Consider the following 15,139-nt stretch of genomic DNA (forward strand, 5'->3'; position numbering starts at 1 on the left):
GAACATTTTAGAGTTTTGTCCAAATAAAAGTTATTATCTGTAGCCCAAAGAACCTAAAGGAGGGAACCATGTCAGAACACTACTTTCACTTTTAAAACTAACAAAAGGTCCACAATTTTACCAGCATATATATAGGTTAAATATATATATATATACACACACATATATACACTAAAAAGGAATTGGTGTCCGAATCAGAGTAAAATGTTTCTCCAAAACTTGAACTAAATGCTTTTGTGAGCTAGGCATTATCAGGAAGCACCAGCAATAAATAAACCAAGATACTGTTTCTCTTCCCCAAGTCATAACATATGCATTATGGAATATGTATCTCAGAAAATTCTTAGATGCCTCATTAATTCCCTGATATATTTCTTTGTGCACTACTGATACTAAGGTGACCTTTCTCAAATCAAGCTATACATACAGCAGATAGCTGTCCCTTCTTTCTACTGGGAAAATTTCATTTTTAGGGAAAACATTACTAACTGAAGAAATAATCTTTCAGATGCTTTCAAGTCTTAGACTCAATAAAGGATAAGGATAGGGTATTTACCCCATGAGTGAACACTCTGAAGCAGTTATACGTGGTTGGCTTAAAGGAGATCTAAGAATCTCTGTTTGACAGACTGGCCATTTTCCAAATGAGAAATCAATGACTCTGTATTCTGAGTAAAGAAAAGGCAGGTTGGTTTATGACTTATTTTACATATATTGTGGATCCAGCCAAGCTCTGAATTACACATGGTTGAAGACAGTAAGAGCAGCATCCTGTGTCCAGTGAGGCCTTCAGCAGCTTCACATTCTGGCAGGACTCTGTACAGACAGTGGCTTGCTAGATTTTGGAATTCAGCCTGTAGAAAAATAAATATATGTAGGAAGGGAAGAAAAGCATGGTGGGGTTTTGTGCTGAGGATAGCCAGCTAATTAGATGCAGGCTGATTTTGTTTCTGGCAAAGAGATTTGCACAAAACATGCAATGGGTTAAAGGTAATTCTGCCTGCACAAGTAGAACATATCTTCATTATTTCTGCAGTAACCTGAACAAACTAAAATTCTATTTAGCTGTGAAAAGCAATGCCTATTTACTTAAATATCAATAAAAAAAAACATAAATCAAAAAAATCCCAAACCAAACCTCAAAAAACCCCCAAATAATCTCATGTGGAGACTTTACACTATTTGGTATGTTATTACTACAATCATATGAGAACAGACAGAAGGGGCCACATTATCTGATGGATTGATCATGATGTTCAAAAAGAACAAAAAAAAGAAGAGGTTAACAAAGATGTTAAATTATAAAATCAAAACAGACAAAACAACCAGATATAGAAATTAGTCGTATTTTTCCTAGCATTTAGTCACATTGTTCACAGCAATATAAAAAAAAATAATTTTTTACCTTTATTACTCAGGCTCTTAAGAAGGAAATGTTTAAGCAAATACACACACACAAACAAAAAACCTGACCCTTTATATTCTTCATGTTTTTTCCTCCACCTCTATATTCAAGCAGTGTTCTGGTCTTTCATGCCGGGCTGGTAGTCTCTGAGAACATATACCCTCATTTGTAATGTTTTTGGTGAACTCACACCAGTGTACTAAACCAGTCTATCCTTTATTCAGCTCCATGTTTCTACAAACAAATAACAGACTGTAGGGATTCAGTACATCAGCTGCTTAAAGGATAAACCTACCCAGGTTGATGAAAAAACTTCACCACCTTCCTGTTGAGAAAAAACAGTTGCACATTAATAAACGAAGCAGGAACTGTAATTTTTTTTTTTTTTTTTTGCAAACTCATAACTAGCTGTAACAGCCGCATTGCCACAAGTTGCTTTTCCAAAGTAATTACCATCAGGCTCCCTGTGGTATGCAGCGTTTAACACATTTCTTCTGTGTTAATGAATGCAAAAGCAGGCAACACCACTATTAGTAATTGCTTTTTATTCGTAGTCCTCATTTTCCAGATAGGTCACATTAAACACAGCCATTAAACAATAGCGGTTGAGATAATCCATACAATGTATGCTGCTTTTGTTTGGGGTTTTTTGTGTCATTCACCTGTCACTGGTGCAACTTTGAGCCATATGGCTAGACAGGGCCTGATAAATGAGAATGCCAACCTGTATCACAATTGGGCCATAAAAGGCAAAACCTGAATCAGGTTTCATTCAATTACACTTCAAATCAACAAATCTTGATAGCCAAAACTCCCATTTAAATTAATACAATAATAATAATAACTGTCTGATGTCAAAAGAAGGTAATTAGACAATAATGAATGGTCATATACTATCCTAGGCTTCAGACTCCTCCTTGACCTCAGCAATTTCCCTTCCATTGGACAGCAAGAAGATTGAAAGTTTATTTGAATGATGTATCTTGCTCCACTACGAGCAATGTTTGACTTCTAGGAGTAATTTGAACTGGGAGACATATTCTCAAGTGGCAAATCACATTTCAGGAGAATCTCTTTCTTGATAAGTATGCCAAGAAAAAAACCAAAACCAAAACACAAAACAAAACAACAAAAAAAACAAACAAACAAAAAAATACCTCGCAGAAAAAAAAGTCTGATTTTGAGTCCTGATTTGGTTGGCCAGTTGTTAAAGGAACTCCTGGTTTTCCAGTTGCTGGTTGTCATTCATAACAGAAAAACAGAATACCTTATTTGCTATTCACGGTGTACAACCCAATTTTATTAGTTACTCTGCCATTTTCTTTATGATCATGTGGCAGATGTTTTATTTTAATCTTATAAAACATGTATGTAAGGAATGAGAGCAATAACTCATAAACTTTATCTTTCATTGCTGCCTCTTTCTCCAGTGGTGATAGTAGAGATACCATGGAAAAAAAATACTTTCTTAATTCTCTTTTGTGTATTCCTCTCTTCACACAATCATGTTAATTTAGGCTGAACCAGCAAAACTCACATTGCATAAGCTCTGCTAGATTATTGGTTTGTTATGTATCCATTCTAAATTGTGAAAACAATTTCTTAATCTGGGATATTCTTATTGGAAGAAGTATGCCAGAGATCTACAGCACAAAGCAGTTGTCAGCCAAATTAAATAAAAGCAAGATTTCCTAAACTCTTCTATAAAGCTGTGAGTCATGAATTCTGAATTACCTTAGAGTGGTAAATAAATAATCACTACTAAATACAGATAATGTGTTAAACAGCTAAAGCTAGTAAATCACTAGTGACAGAGAGCCTTAAGGTAAATTCCTCTTACGTTGGCACAGCCCTTTCTCAGAATATTGTAGATTTATGTCTTCAGAAACATACAATGAATTCTACAATTGGTTACTCAGTGTTAAAACCATTTATAAAATACACAAATCGTCATCACTTGACTGCATTTACATACTGGCTTAGATTTTGCTGAATAATGGATTTCACCAGCAGAACTAAAGACTTGGTGCACAGACACTGAAGTGATTTGCACCATGGAAATACGTATAAGAGACTGATAAATAATAAGAAATCCTCTCCACTATGGAATTTCAAGCTATCAAGCTATCAAGCAAAACCAATCTCTTATCTCCTGGCCAAAAAAAGAAAAAAATATATAACACAGACAACACTCATTTTAGATACATAAATTGTCCAAAACATGGAGAGTAGCTTGATAAAACATGTACAAGATCCCTTTTTTTTTCTTACATGTAATTGTAGCCTTTTTTTAACAAGAGGAGGTAAAAGCGAAGTGTCAGAATGGTTGTCTCCCAAAGACAATTCATTGTAGGACTGACTAGCTAAAATCACCATTTAACAGCAATCCCAACATCAAAACAGGCTGTTGGGTCAGCTTTCTTTCTTGAACTGATAAAAGCCATGGCTTTGTGGGATTTGAGATTGCCAGCATCTTATATATGTTTGTAAAGTACAAATTACATTTAATAAACCAAATACAACATTTTAAAACCATGCACCAGAGTGGTATTTCCAACAGAGTATCTGAAGTATATAAGGGACAAATCTTGAGCTAAACATTATATTCTGTTGTTTCTTGTTCTGTGCAAGTTCATTTTAAATGTGGGTTATTTTTTAACTTTGATCTGAAGGCAATTTTGAAGTTTTTAAATGCACTAAAAACACCCTTAGAAAAAAATAATAAAAAGCAGAAACTATATCCCAAGTTATTCTGCAAATACTTTTCAGGATGAATGAAAACCATTCAATGAAAACTAAGAAAAAAAAACCCTCTTTTCCTTCCCCCAGCTAACCCCCAAAAATAAGCAATGTATATCTAGAACTGCAGTAAGAAATTGCACATTCTAAAGAATCAGATAAAATCCTGCTCACGCCACATTGACACTAATATATTTTTCAGTTCTATGACCTTAATACCAAAACTTTGGAAATGGTGGCATCTCTTAGGAAGTCAATCAAATATACTACATTAAACAGGCTGGCTGCATGTGTTTGGAAAAAAACAAAACAAAACAAAACAAGGAAGTTCCAGATGTTGGTTCAAGTGTAATTTTTGTTATTAAACATGGGTTTGCAATAGAAGCTTCTACAAGGACTTGCACATAACAATGACTGATGGATGTATTTGTAGGCCGTTCAGTTAGCTCCATCAGCTCACTCAAACACATTTTGAACAGATTATGTACTGCAGTACTTCGTAGACCATACATTAAACAAGAGACTTTGCTCTGAGGCGCTGTTTCCCACAATCCATGGGGAAAAGGAAGCAGGAAAAAACAAAACTCATAGAGTTCGACAGCTACCGAGGCAACACTTGCCATTTACAATATAAGCCCAAATATTTTTGCAACACAACTATATATTAATTTAATAAAATACACAATATAGCTCTTATACACTCAACAATTTGGCTCATATGCACTGAATCTGCAATAAATCAATAAAAATATGTCATTTGATGTAAACACACTGAATCTTCTTACATTTGCACATTTAAATGATCATGTGATTTTTGTGGATGTCTAAGACGTTTTCACTTTCCTGAGCTATTTTAGTGTCCACAAATGAATAAAAAAGTGTTAATAATGTTAATTTATTTTGTGTATTACCCTTAAACACAAGTTGGGTTTTATTCAAACTTCATTTTTATTTTAGTTTTTTAAAACTTACTGCTAACTATTTATAGTTTTGTTGGACACTAAAACGCTAAATAGATATTAAAATCTTTTTTTTTCTTTTTTATCAAGTGAATTAGCTTATGTTTGTGCAGGACAAGATGTACTCTATCATTTTACATTTTACCTTAATATGAAACGAGGTGTTTTATTAATGATCAGGATATGTTTTGTTGAATAATGATCTGGGATGGGTTTTTTGTTTTATTGGTTTGTTTTTGTTTTTGTTTTTTCATATTTGTGGCAGGTAACTTTGTACATAAATGTTTACCACAAAAGAATGTTAATGGTTGGTGTCACTTGGACTACTACAAGAACTCATTTTAGGACTTTCAGTAGAAATCTGTGGTGACTGCTGGATATCCACCACAGATCAGAATTATTCAACCCTGTTTTTCTTGGGGTTTATACGTAAACAGTAAAGTCAGCATCAGCTATTGAGGACAGTCTTAAAATATTAGACGTATTTCCATTTCACCTTTCTCATACCTTCCTATCAGATTGTCAAAATGGCACCGTCTTTCCTTTTTTCATTTTGTTCTTAGTGTACTTGACTCTGTCCTAATGAAAGTTTGGACAAAATAAAACCAGTATCACCTGTCAAAAAGAAAGAGCAGTGAAAAGAACATACTTGTGGGCACTTCAGATGTTCACTAAAAGCCTTAAAGCAGCATTGGTCTTCCTTCATTCCTGTAAAACTCTTACAACCAGGGGATTTACTTAATGATTTACTTTTAATCAGCAGAAGTGGAACACAACTGCCAGCCTGTCCTTATTTTCCCCCTCACTTTCTGACGGCCACAGGGTCACTTCCCCGACAGTCCTGCAAGAGCTTGTCTATTTCTCTCACAACTTCCTCGGCATCCACCGACTCTCTGCCTAGATCCCGGGCTGAACGATCTAACTGCTCCAGAACAGAGTCCATCTCACTCGAGTCTCGGCTCACTCGGGAATGCACATCTGCAAAGGCCCTAGCCATCTGATCTGATGCAATGAAGGGAGTGTCTTTTGATTGTTTACTAGGTGATAGATACTGACTGTCAGTTGACAAGTACTGGCTGCTTGGTTCAGCCAAGGCTCCTGATTTCGCTTCGCTACCATCCAGTGGTCCTTTTGTTGAGGTGCAAGGCTCAATGCATGTCTTGTTTGGGCTGCTCGATGCTGAGGGAACCTCCTGAAGCAGAGGACTCAGGGCACGTTTGGCTTTTAAGTAAGGTTTAACATTGGCAATGAGAATAGTGTGCTCTCTCTTGTCTTTCCCAAAGGTACAAAAAGTCTTCTTCCCGGTGGGATTCACAGTTTCGTATGTCTCAGTCTCAACATTAGCTTCAACTGTGGGTACAAAGAGATTTGTGCGATAATCTGCATTCTCAGCCTGACTGGCTGCAGGGAACTGTGGCATCCAACACCTGTCAGAATGACCAAGCACTCTGCATTCATCTGTGCAGTTAACACATTCTTCTTGCTCTGTAAAACAAAGGAGAAAGAGAAAAAAAATCTAATTATAAGTGGATTTTTTTAAACTAATGGATAGGCTATGATCAACATGTTATGGGCTTACTTGACATCTGGTTTCTTAATTATGGCGAAAAAAGAAGAAGCTATAATTAAAATATTTCAGAAAGATTGCATAAACCTGCTAGTTGAGGCAATAGATTTATTTAACTCAGTTCTCTATTAAAGCATTCACACAGCCCAATGGAAGTATAAAGGGGTCATTAGAGAATCATTCTCAGTGGAATTGAGCTTCATCTGTAAACTAATCTGCTGTAGAAATCTGTTAGACTTTGTTCTGTGAAACTCATCCTAGAAACGAGTGAACAGTACTTAAGGAACTCAAAAGGCATTACTGGGATTAATTTTTGAAATCAAATAACTGAGCAATGACTGCCTATCTGGAAACACAAACACTTCATAAAAATCGGCAAGTTGGCTTTTCATTTTTGTCACCTCCATTTAGTTTATAATTGTTACTTTGTGTGACAGTCAGAAAATAAAAAGGTTTGCTTGAAAAGCCTACTATTCCTGTTGAGAACAGAGAACTAGAGTTTTCCATCAGTATACATTAAGTATAAGCTTGTCAAAAAGTGCATATTGCAATTTTATTAGACATGAGAATGGATCATGTAATCAGTTTTCCCCTTTTTTTGTTTTGTTGCAAGTGAAAATGGATTTGCTCAATACATACAATTTGGAAGAATGACAAATTATGACATATTACTTGAACTGATAAGGTTTTCAGGTAGGATTTCTTATTTCTCTCAAAGAATATAGTTATGTAACCTTTTTTTTTATTCACTACCTTTTTAGAACATAAATTTTGATACCTCCTGTTTTACAATTCAAACAAAACTTTTTGCTTTAAAAACTTTATCTTGCCTCTCATTTTACAGTAATAAAATATATTTGGACCAACATTTACCATTTTATAATTGTACACATGACTCCAACCCAATGTCAGGGGTAAGGAAAATTACAGAAATACCCCTTCAATCTGTTTGTTTAGAAAAACACAACTCTGATCCAAACTACTTTCTTTTTCTTCTCAGTACTCTCTATTGAATACTGACAGAATAAACCCTTTTATCATCTCTATGTTTCAATTTCATATACACTGGTCTTTAGCTATAAAGTATTTTCTTCCACAAAATGTGCAGATGGGTTCAAATATTCATTTTATTTATTTGAGGAATTTAGTATTTACAAAATGCCTGGAGTCCCAGTTAGACAAAAAACTCTTTATCTTTAAATGTAAAGATGAAGCACACACAGAGACATGCCCAACAGGTCTTCAGAAAGCAGAACAAACTTGTTGACCCAAAGATACAAAAAATTGAAGTGATCATCATCTTTCTAAATATGAAAATAAATTCCTAGTAACCTTATAATATCACGACCAGATTCTTAACAGTTGCACTGCAGAATTCTGGCACAGAAAAAACAACAAAGGTGATCTATGAGAATCCAATAGTGTGAACAGCTTTAACCATTCTAAAAAGACAAAAATAAATGCAATTTAAATTTAAATAAAAGCGTGTTATGTCACAGTAATCAGTTAAGTCAGGGTAAGATAATTTAATTAGCTACAGTTCAGTGAAAAAGTATCATTCTGTATACACACTCCCTTCTTTGAGTTTAAAATCTAAGACTGGTGTCAACTCTAAAAAAATATTAAAAGCAAGACAGAATGTGGTACGGGACAAGGAGAATACAGAGTGATTTTTGAGGAAAAGAATGTAACAGAAAGGTTTTAATAGAAAATTCATAGAGGTGAGTCAGCTTCACCTCTGTGCCTGGTCATGGAACAGATCTTCCTGGAGATATATCAAAACATATGGAAGACAGGGAGGTAATTAGAGACAGCCAACACAGCTTCACCAAAAACAGATTGTGTCTGACTAATCTAGTGGCCTTCTATGATAGAATGACTACATCAGTGGAGAAGGGAAGAGCTATGGATGTCATCTACCTAGAGTTTTGTAAGGCCTTTGATAAAGTCCTGTACAATATTGTTGCTAAATTGGAGAGATGCAGGTTTGATGGATGGACTGTTAGATGGACAAGGAACTGACTGGATAGCCACATGCAAAGACTTGTAGTCAATGGATCGATGTCCAAGTGGAAACCAGTAATGAATAGTGTCACTCAAGGGTCCACACTGGGACAACATTTAACATCTTCACCAGTGACACGGACCGTGGGATTGAGTGCACCCTCAGCGAGTTTACTGATGGCACCAATCTGTGTGGTGCCTTCAAAACGCTGGAGGGAAGGGATGCCATCAGAGGGACCTTGACAGGCTTGAGAGGTGGGCTTAGTGCAAACCTCATGGAGTTTAACAAGGCCAAGTGCAAGGTCCTGCATGTGGATTGGGGAAATCACCGGTATCAATACAGACTGGGGGATGAATGGATTGAGAGCAGCCTGTGGAGGAGGACTTGGGGATACTGGTGGATGAAAAATTTGACATGACCTGGCAATGTGTGCTCACAGTCCAGAAAGCCAATTGTATCCTGGGCTGCATAAACTGTAAGAGGGTAAATTTAGATTGTACATGAGGAGGAAACTCTTTAATATGAGGGTTGGTGAAACACTGAAACAGGTTTCCCAGGAAAGTTGTGGATGTCCCATGGTTGGAAGATTTCAAAGTCAGGTTGGATGGGACTTTGCACAACCTGTTCTAGTGAAAGTTACTCCTGCACATAGCAGGGGTGTTGGACTAGATGGTCTTTCAAAGGTCCCTTCCAACCCAAGCCATTTTATGATTCAATGACCTCCAAGGAAACGCAAGCTGCATGCTAGTTTTAGAGTACAATAAAAATTAAGACTTATCGTAATGAAAAGCAAGAGTAAAATAAACCTCATCCCAGGGACTGTAATGCAGTGACAGAACTGAGAAGAGTTTAAGGAAGACATTTAAATTTGTGGTGTTTGATTTTACTTCATTTGAATGAGGTGAAATTGGTATGCATAGCCATAAAGACAACATATGTGGTGACAATTGCTTAATGAAAACGGAGACACGCAAGTAAAGGACATTGCTATACACCTCATTCCACCCATTTGTTCACCTCCACTAAGGTTCTCTGTATCTAGTTTTCCACAGCTTCTACAGCATCAAACAGCTGCTGCTTAAAAAAGCCAAGTGAAATTGCTACTTTCAATCTCTTTCTCTTAAAAAAGGAAAACATAAAACTCAAAATACCCAAATCAAATCAATATATTTTAAAAGGCAAATGGGCAAAAAGACTGGAAAGAAAGGTTCCAAGCTTTAGCACAGGATGGGCAATAGATATACTAGCCAGGTTTGATAATGTTTTATCACAGAAATCCAGCAGAAATAAACCAAAAAATGCCGCAAGCCCAACCCTTTCCATGTTAATTCTAGAACTTTAAATTTTGCAAATGCATGCTATTCATCATTTTTTTCTTTTTCTGTTCCTCCTAATCCTGCAGAGTAGATCTGTGGCAAGATCAGTGTCTAGCTTTAAAAGTGGACCTATGCAGTAATGAGAAGTAATAGCTGTTATGTTTAGGATTTTTCTCTAACCACATTTAAAATAATTTTTCTCTTGAAAATACTTACTGTCATTCATGACAATGCTGAGTAAAAGTTTTCTGCTACTTTTAAAGATTTCCCTAAACAATTATCAGTATTTCAACTAATACTTGTTTTGTAAACTTAACTATCCTTTGCATGAATTTTTGTAAATAACTTTGGTCACCTTTTAACAAAAGATGGAAATAAAAACCTGCTGCACGTTAACTACCATAGAATGCTCACAAATGTACAATTAATGGACCAGCACTTCTCTCTGCTGTTCTCTCTCTTTCCAATTATTCTGCCAAAGTAGGACTCCTCTTTGCTCCTTTGTTTCTCAGAGGGAAAAAAAAAAAAAAAAAGTATCACTTCTCTTAAAACTTTCTAACCATATTTAATGTTTCAACAACTTATAGCGTTTTGGAAGACCAACAGTGGACGCAACTTAGAAGATTTCAATACATTACAGTCTATTTCATTAAAGCACAAAAAGACCACCTGTAGAAGGGAAACCCTTCATCCTTTTCAGGCAGTAGTTTTGTTATATTCTTATATGTATTTAATATTTATCTGCTATTTACATTGACAACATACATATGTATGCATATGAAATATGCAACTGGGAAATTCTATTTCAATGCTGTCTCTTATTCTAAAATTTGACTGAACTGTATTTAAAAAAAAAAAAAAGAAGAAATTGTTCCCTGAACTGATATTGAAATTAACAAACTTAAGATGAAAAGTAAATATCAAAGAAGTTCTCAGCCACTGCAAATAAGTTAACTACACTAGATATTCAGTACTGTGCCAAAACTTATCATTTGAGATTCTCAAGACTGATTAGGTTTATTTTGTTATAACCAAGTTATGTTCTAAGATTTTAAGTTGTTAGCGTTTATGCATGTTGCATGCACATACACTAGGTATGAAGATAACTCTTACACAGTGTTTACATTATTAACTACTGCCAATAAAAATAGAAAGTTTGCTGGCAATCTCTAAGGAAAAGAGATATACATCATATAGTATATATATGAGTTATATATATTGCTTGCCACATCTTCCTTCCCCTTTTTATTTCCTGTATTTGCTGAAGTAGTTTTTATACTTGCATTCATACTCACATTATTGACTAACTTTCCATTTCTGCTCCCTGGGCATCCTGGGCAGTGACTGAATTAAATATGAAGTGAAAAACCACCTGCATTGCATGAGCTTTGGTGCTTCAATCTTGAAAATCTGTGTTTCTTCACTCTTTTATGTCACATCATAGGAAACGGATTTTGAGTATTGATTATCATACATTATAAGCTGCCCGTCTCACTATTAGCCTGTAATTTTGATTGCTGCAGCTAGCAGACAGTGAAGAAAATCGAACGGGCACTTTTGTACTAGCAGCAGAAACTATAAACATGAAGTGAACTATCACCACGAAGGGCCAAATTAGTATACATGAGAAAATAGAATCAATTTAAAGGGAAATATATAAATATAAATACATATATATGTAAAATAGGTCATGCACTGTGTTGTACAGCAAGATGTGCTGGTACAGTGATACGCACCATTGGTCTTTATCTCTATACTTGACTCCCTCCTGTTGAAAATAAACCTTCAACTGTGCAAGTGTGTACAATAAACAGAAGCAGCCTAGAGGTTTTCCTAACTCTCTGGAGCTTTAAGGCTAAACAGTCCAAAGTGCTTTATGCACTTACGGGAGAACATACACTAAAATAAAATCGTTAAATTATCAGCTGTAGAAAAAAAAGGAAACAAGCTATCTGGAAACAGTCGCCTAGATAGGAAATGTATACTGAATAGAAATTTAAGATGGTGTAGGATGACAGTTACATTGGCAACATATAAAATGCAGTGCAAGGTATGCATTTTGGTGTGTTATAAGACGTTTCTTACATATTTATTTTATATTACCAGAGGAGCTATACTTAACTTCTGCCTTCTGTAGCAAGCTTAAAGCAAAATATACTTCTATTGTGCTATTGTTAATTCATAAATATTGTGAACAAAATTAATTATGGGTACTGATTTCACTCTAAATTTATTGTACTATAAAGTTAATTAATTAATGCTTTAGATAGCTGGCTCCTTTCAGTGGCTAAAACTGAGTTATCTTAGTTCGACTCACTAATTATATGAAATTTGCATAATGATAACAAAGGAGAAACTCAAGATTTTTTTTTCTTAACAGTGACTCAAAGTAGCAAAACTGAATTAATAAACACATTTTTTTTAATTTAACTGAACTCTAATTATCTAAATTACATATACACACACAAAGCAGATAAGCAAACGAGAAGTGAACATTCCATGTACAGAAAACATCAGCATACAAACATTTTCATTAAATATTTGACGTACTGTGTTTATAAGATGAAGAACGTTATACTCTGTATCAAAGTATTCCATATAATCTAATAGTAAATGTTCAGATTTTAAATATATTATGTATATACATGTATTTACATCCATATACATATATAAAAAAGCAAATATGTGCATTTACATATATTTAATGTCTGATTTCCCCTATACACAAGACTGAACAAATACTTTTACATAGACTTAGACTTAGACGTTCACAATCATATTCCTCCTCAAACCTGTAAATGATGTTATCAAATTGTATTTGAAGGCAGACAGAGTTCAAATTATTATAATTTGTAAGATTTCACCTGGCAAATGGCCATTCAAGTGCATTCTTTTCCACAAACTTTGTACTCACAAAATATTAAAAAATGTAGCTTTGTATTACCATATGTCCACCGATGAAGGCTAGATAAAAGTATGTCTAAATAAGTATATGAATAACTTTGACTATTTTAAACTGTCAGTAGCTTTTGTTATTTTTTTGTTGTTCTAGGAAATGCTAGCCTGTCTTTCAGATATCTTGCTTATTTATCTCTTTTTTTTTCCTCTTTCAGTGCATAGGTTTTACTATCACATAAATACCTCCTTCTAACTGACCTTTTCCCCCTTCTTTTCTATAAATATGGAAGCTAAAAAATAAACATAAATTGTCAGGAGTGGCTCATTGGCTGACCCATTTAACTGGAATGGCTATCAACAGCTACAAAATAAAAATGCACTGGAGGACCATTCCAAAATGTATGTGTTCTGTTTTTTGGAGCATGCTATTTCCCACTGCTGATACAATCTACCGTCACTCTTGAAATGCTCCGTTATTCATTGCATTAAAGAGTGAACAGTAATGCACATTTTCTGACCCTTGTTTCACATTACAAAGAGAAAGATTTGTCTTTAAATGCAAGCATGGAGTTCACACTGACTTCCCTATGAGATTTATTCATTTTAACCTTGATGTTGTGCATTTGTGTTCATTATTAAAAATATTTCCATTTAGGATATACTCAATAATGAAACAAGGTGTAAAATCCTCTGTAGCTTATATTTCTCTAGTCCAACCACAAACACACTATTTAGAAAAAAAAAAATAAATATAATCAGTACTTGCTTTAAGCTAATAAAATAAAGCATGCTTTATGTACTTTAGTTCCTTGAATAGACACAAAAGATCTGTATTTTCTGTACGTATGTGTAAACAAATGGAAAATAAATGGCATCTAATGTCTAATAGAGAATATAAATCTGCCTTTCAGAACTTCGGTAATTCCTGTGATAGACCGAAAACCACCTAGAATTAATATGAAATGGTGTCTTACTTTTTCACTTGAGACAGGCAATTGTCTCTGCTAAAGAACTGAAAAGACTATGAGTAGGTATTTATTACAGGAGAAAAATAATGGGCTGCTTTGCAATGTCCTAAACACTGGGGCTATATGACACTTCTGATGCGAACAATCAGCTAAAGTACTACTGCTGTGGTTGGATTCCTGTTTAATTACAATTGATTTTGACATAAATGAGCAGAGGTAAACAAATACTTCTATACACATGCTTGCTGTTATTAAACAGAGCTGTCTCCAATCTGAGTATTTATACTGGCTTGTCTGTTTAAAGGCTCCTTTCAGTTAGGCAAAGCAATTATGTACTTCAGATTAGCAAAATGACTGGCAGTAACGCGAGAATGGATTGCCACTTTTTTAAACCTCTTGGATCTTCTGGTCTTTTCCTGATATTATAGCTACAAGCTTCTGAGATCTATAGTCCTTACATAGTTTCCCCATTGTTGGTTGTTTTTTTGCTTGTTTACTTGTTTACAGGATAAAGAGAATATATTTTCATATTGATAAGGCATAAAACATTTCAGAAAAGGTGGTGGGCCTATGGATTTAATTCTAGTTCACATTTGTCCCAAGTTATGAATATTGGACAAATATTTCAGGATTACATGGAGCACTACACAACATTTAATATTTTACTTACAGAAGTATGTTTTAAATTAATATTTGACATTTAATGGCAATCACATATTTTTTTTTTAATTTAAACACAGCATAAGAGCAAGAAAACACTTATTTTACCTGAAAATTTTCCATCCTCACAGCGGGCTGGTCCACAGATCCCAACAATGGGTCTTTGGCCTCTGCCTTGCTGTTCTGGAGGCAAATCAGACCTGTGAGTCACAGACAGGAATAGGCTCTGCTTCCAAAATTCACAATTTCAAAACTTCCATAGCAGAAAAAAAGGTTTCTATCTGTGGCCCAGGCACAACTCACAGCCCTTAAAAATTTTCACTCTGCTTCTCAAAGGTACAAACACAGAATTTTATAGTTGGCAGTGAACTGAAGATGTCTGACTAGCAAAAAGGGCATCTCATTTCTTCCTATCAGAGGAGAAAGAGGAGAGGCTGAGAATGCACACCCAGTTTTGGTTCCCAATATTTGCTTGTAAGTCAGACCATCACCTACTCTAATTTTCAGTAAAAAGACTATATGACTGTCATGAAAAGATATTTTGGGCTCTCCTGCATCCCACCATGAAAACATCTTCCTAGCCTGAGGTTGCAGAGAGGAAATGTACAAGGGCTAGCTATGT

The 15,139-nt window shown here is 35.0% G+C and overlaps 1 protein-coding gene across 1 annotated transcript; it reads right to left on the reverse strand.

The window, feature by feature from the left end:
* Positions 1-5,133: 5,133 nt before the first annotated feature.
* On the reverse strand, positions 5,134-14,717 carry LOC104408981 (protocadherin-17-like; the record flags this gene model as incomplete). The annotated part of the gene is made up of 2 exons (XM_010018735.1): positions 5,134-6,588; positions 14,626-14,717. Coding segments are annotated over 2 exons (775 nt in total), but the record flags the coding sequence as incomplete, so codon positions are not given.
* Positions 14,718-15,139: the final 422 nt, after the last annotated feature.

Source organism: Nestor notabilis, unplaced genomic scaffold (assembly GCF_000696875.1).
Source record: "Nestor notabilis isolate BGI_N333 unplaced genomic scaffold, ASM69687v1 scaffold14857, whole genome shotgun sequence".
In the NCBI taxonomy this organism is placed as follows: domain Eukaryota; kingdom Metazoa; phylum Chordata; class Aves; order Psittaciformes; family Psittacidae; genus Nestor; species Nestor notabilis.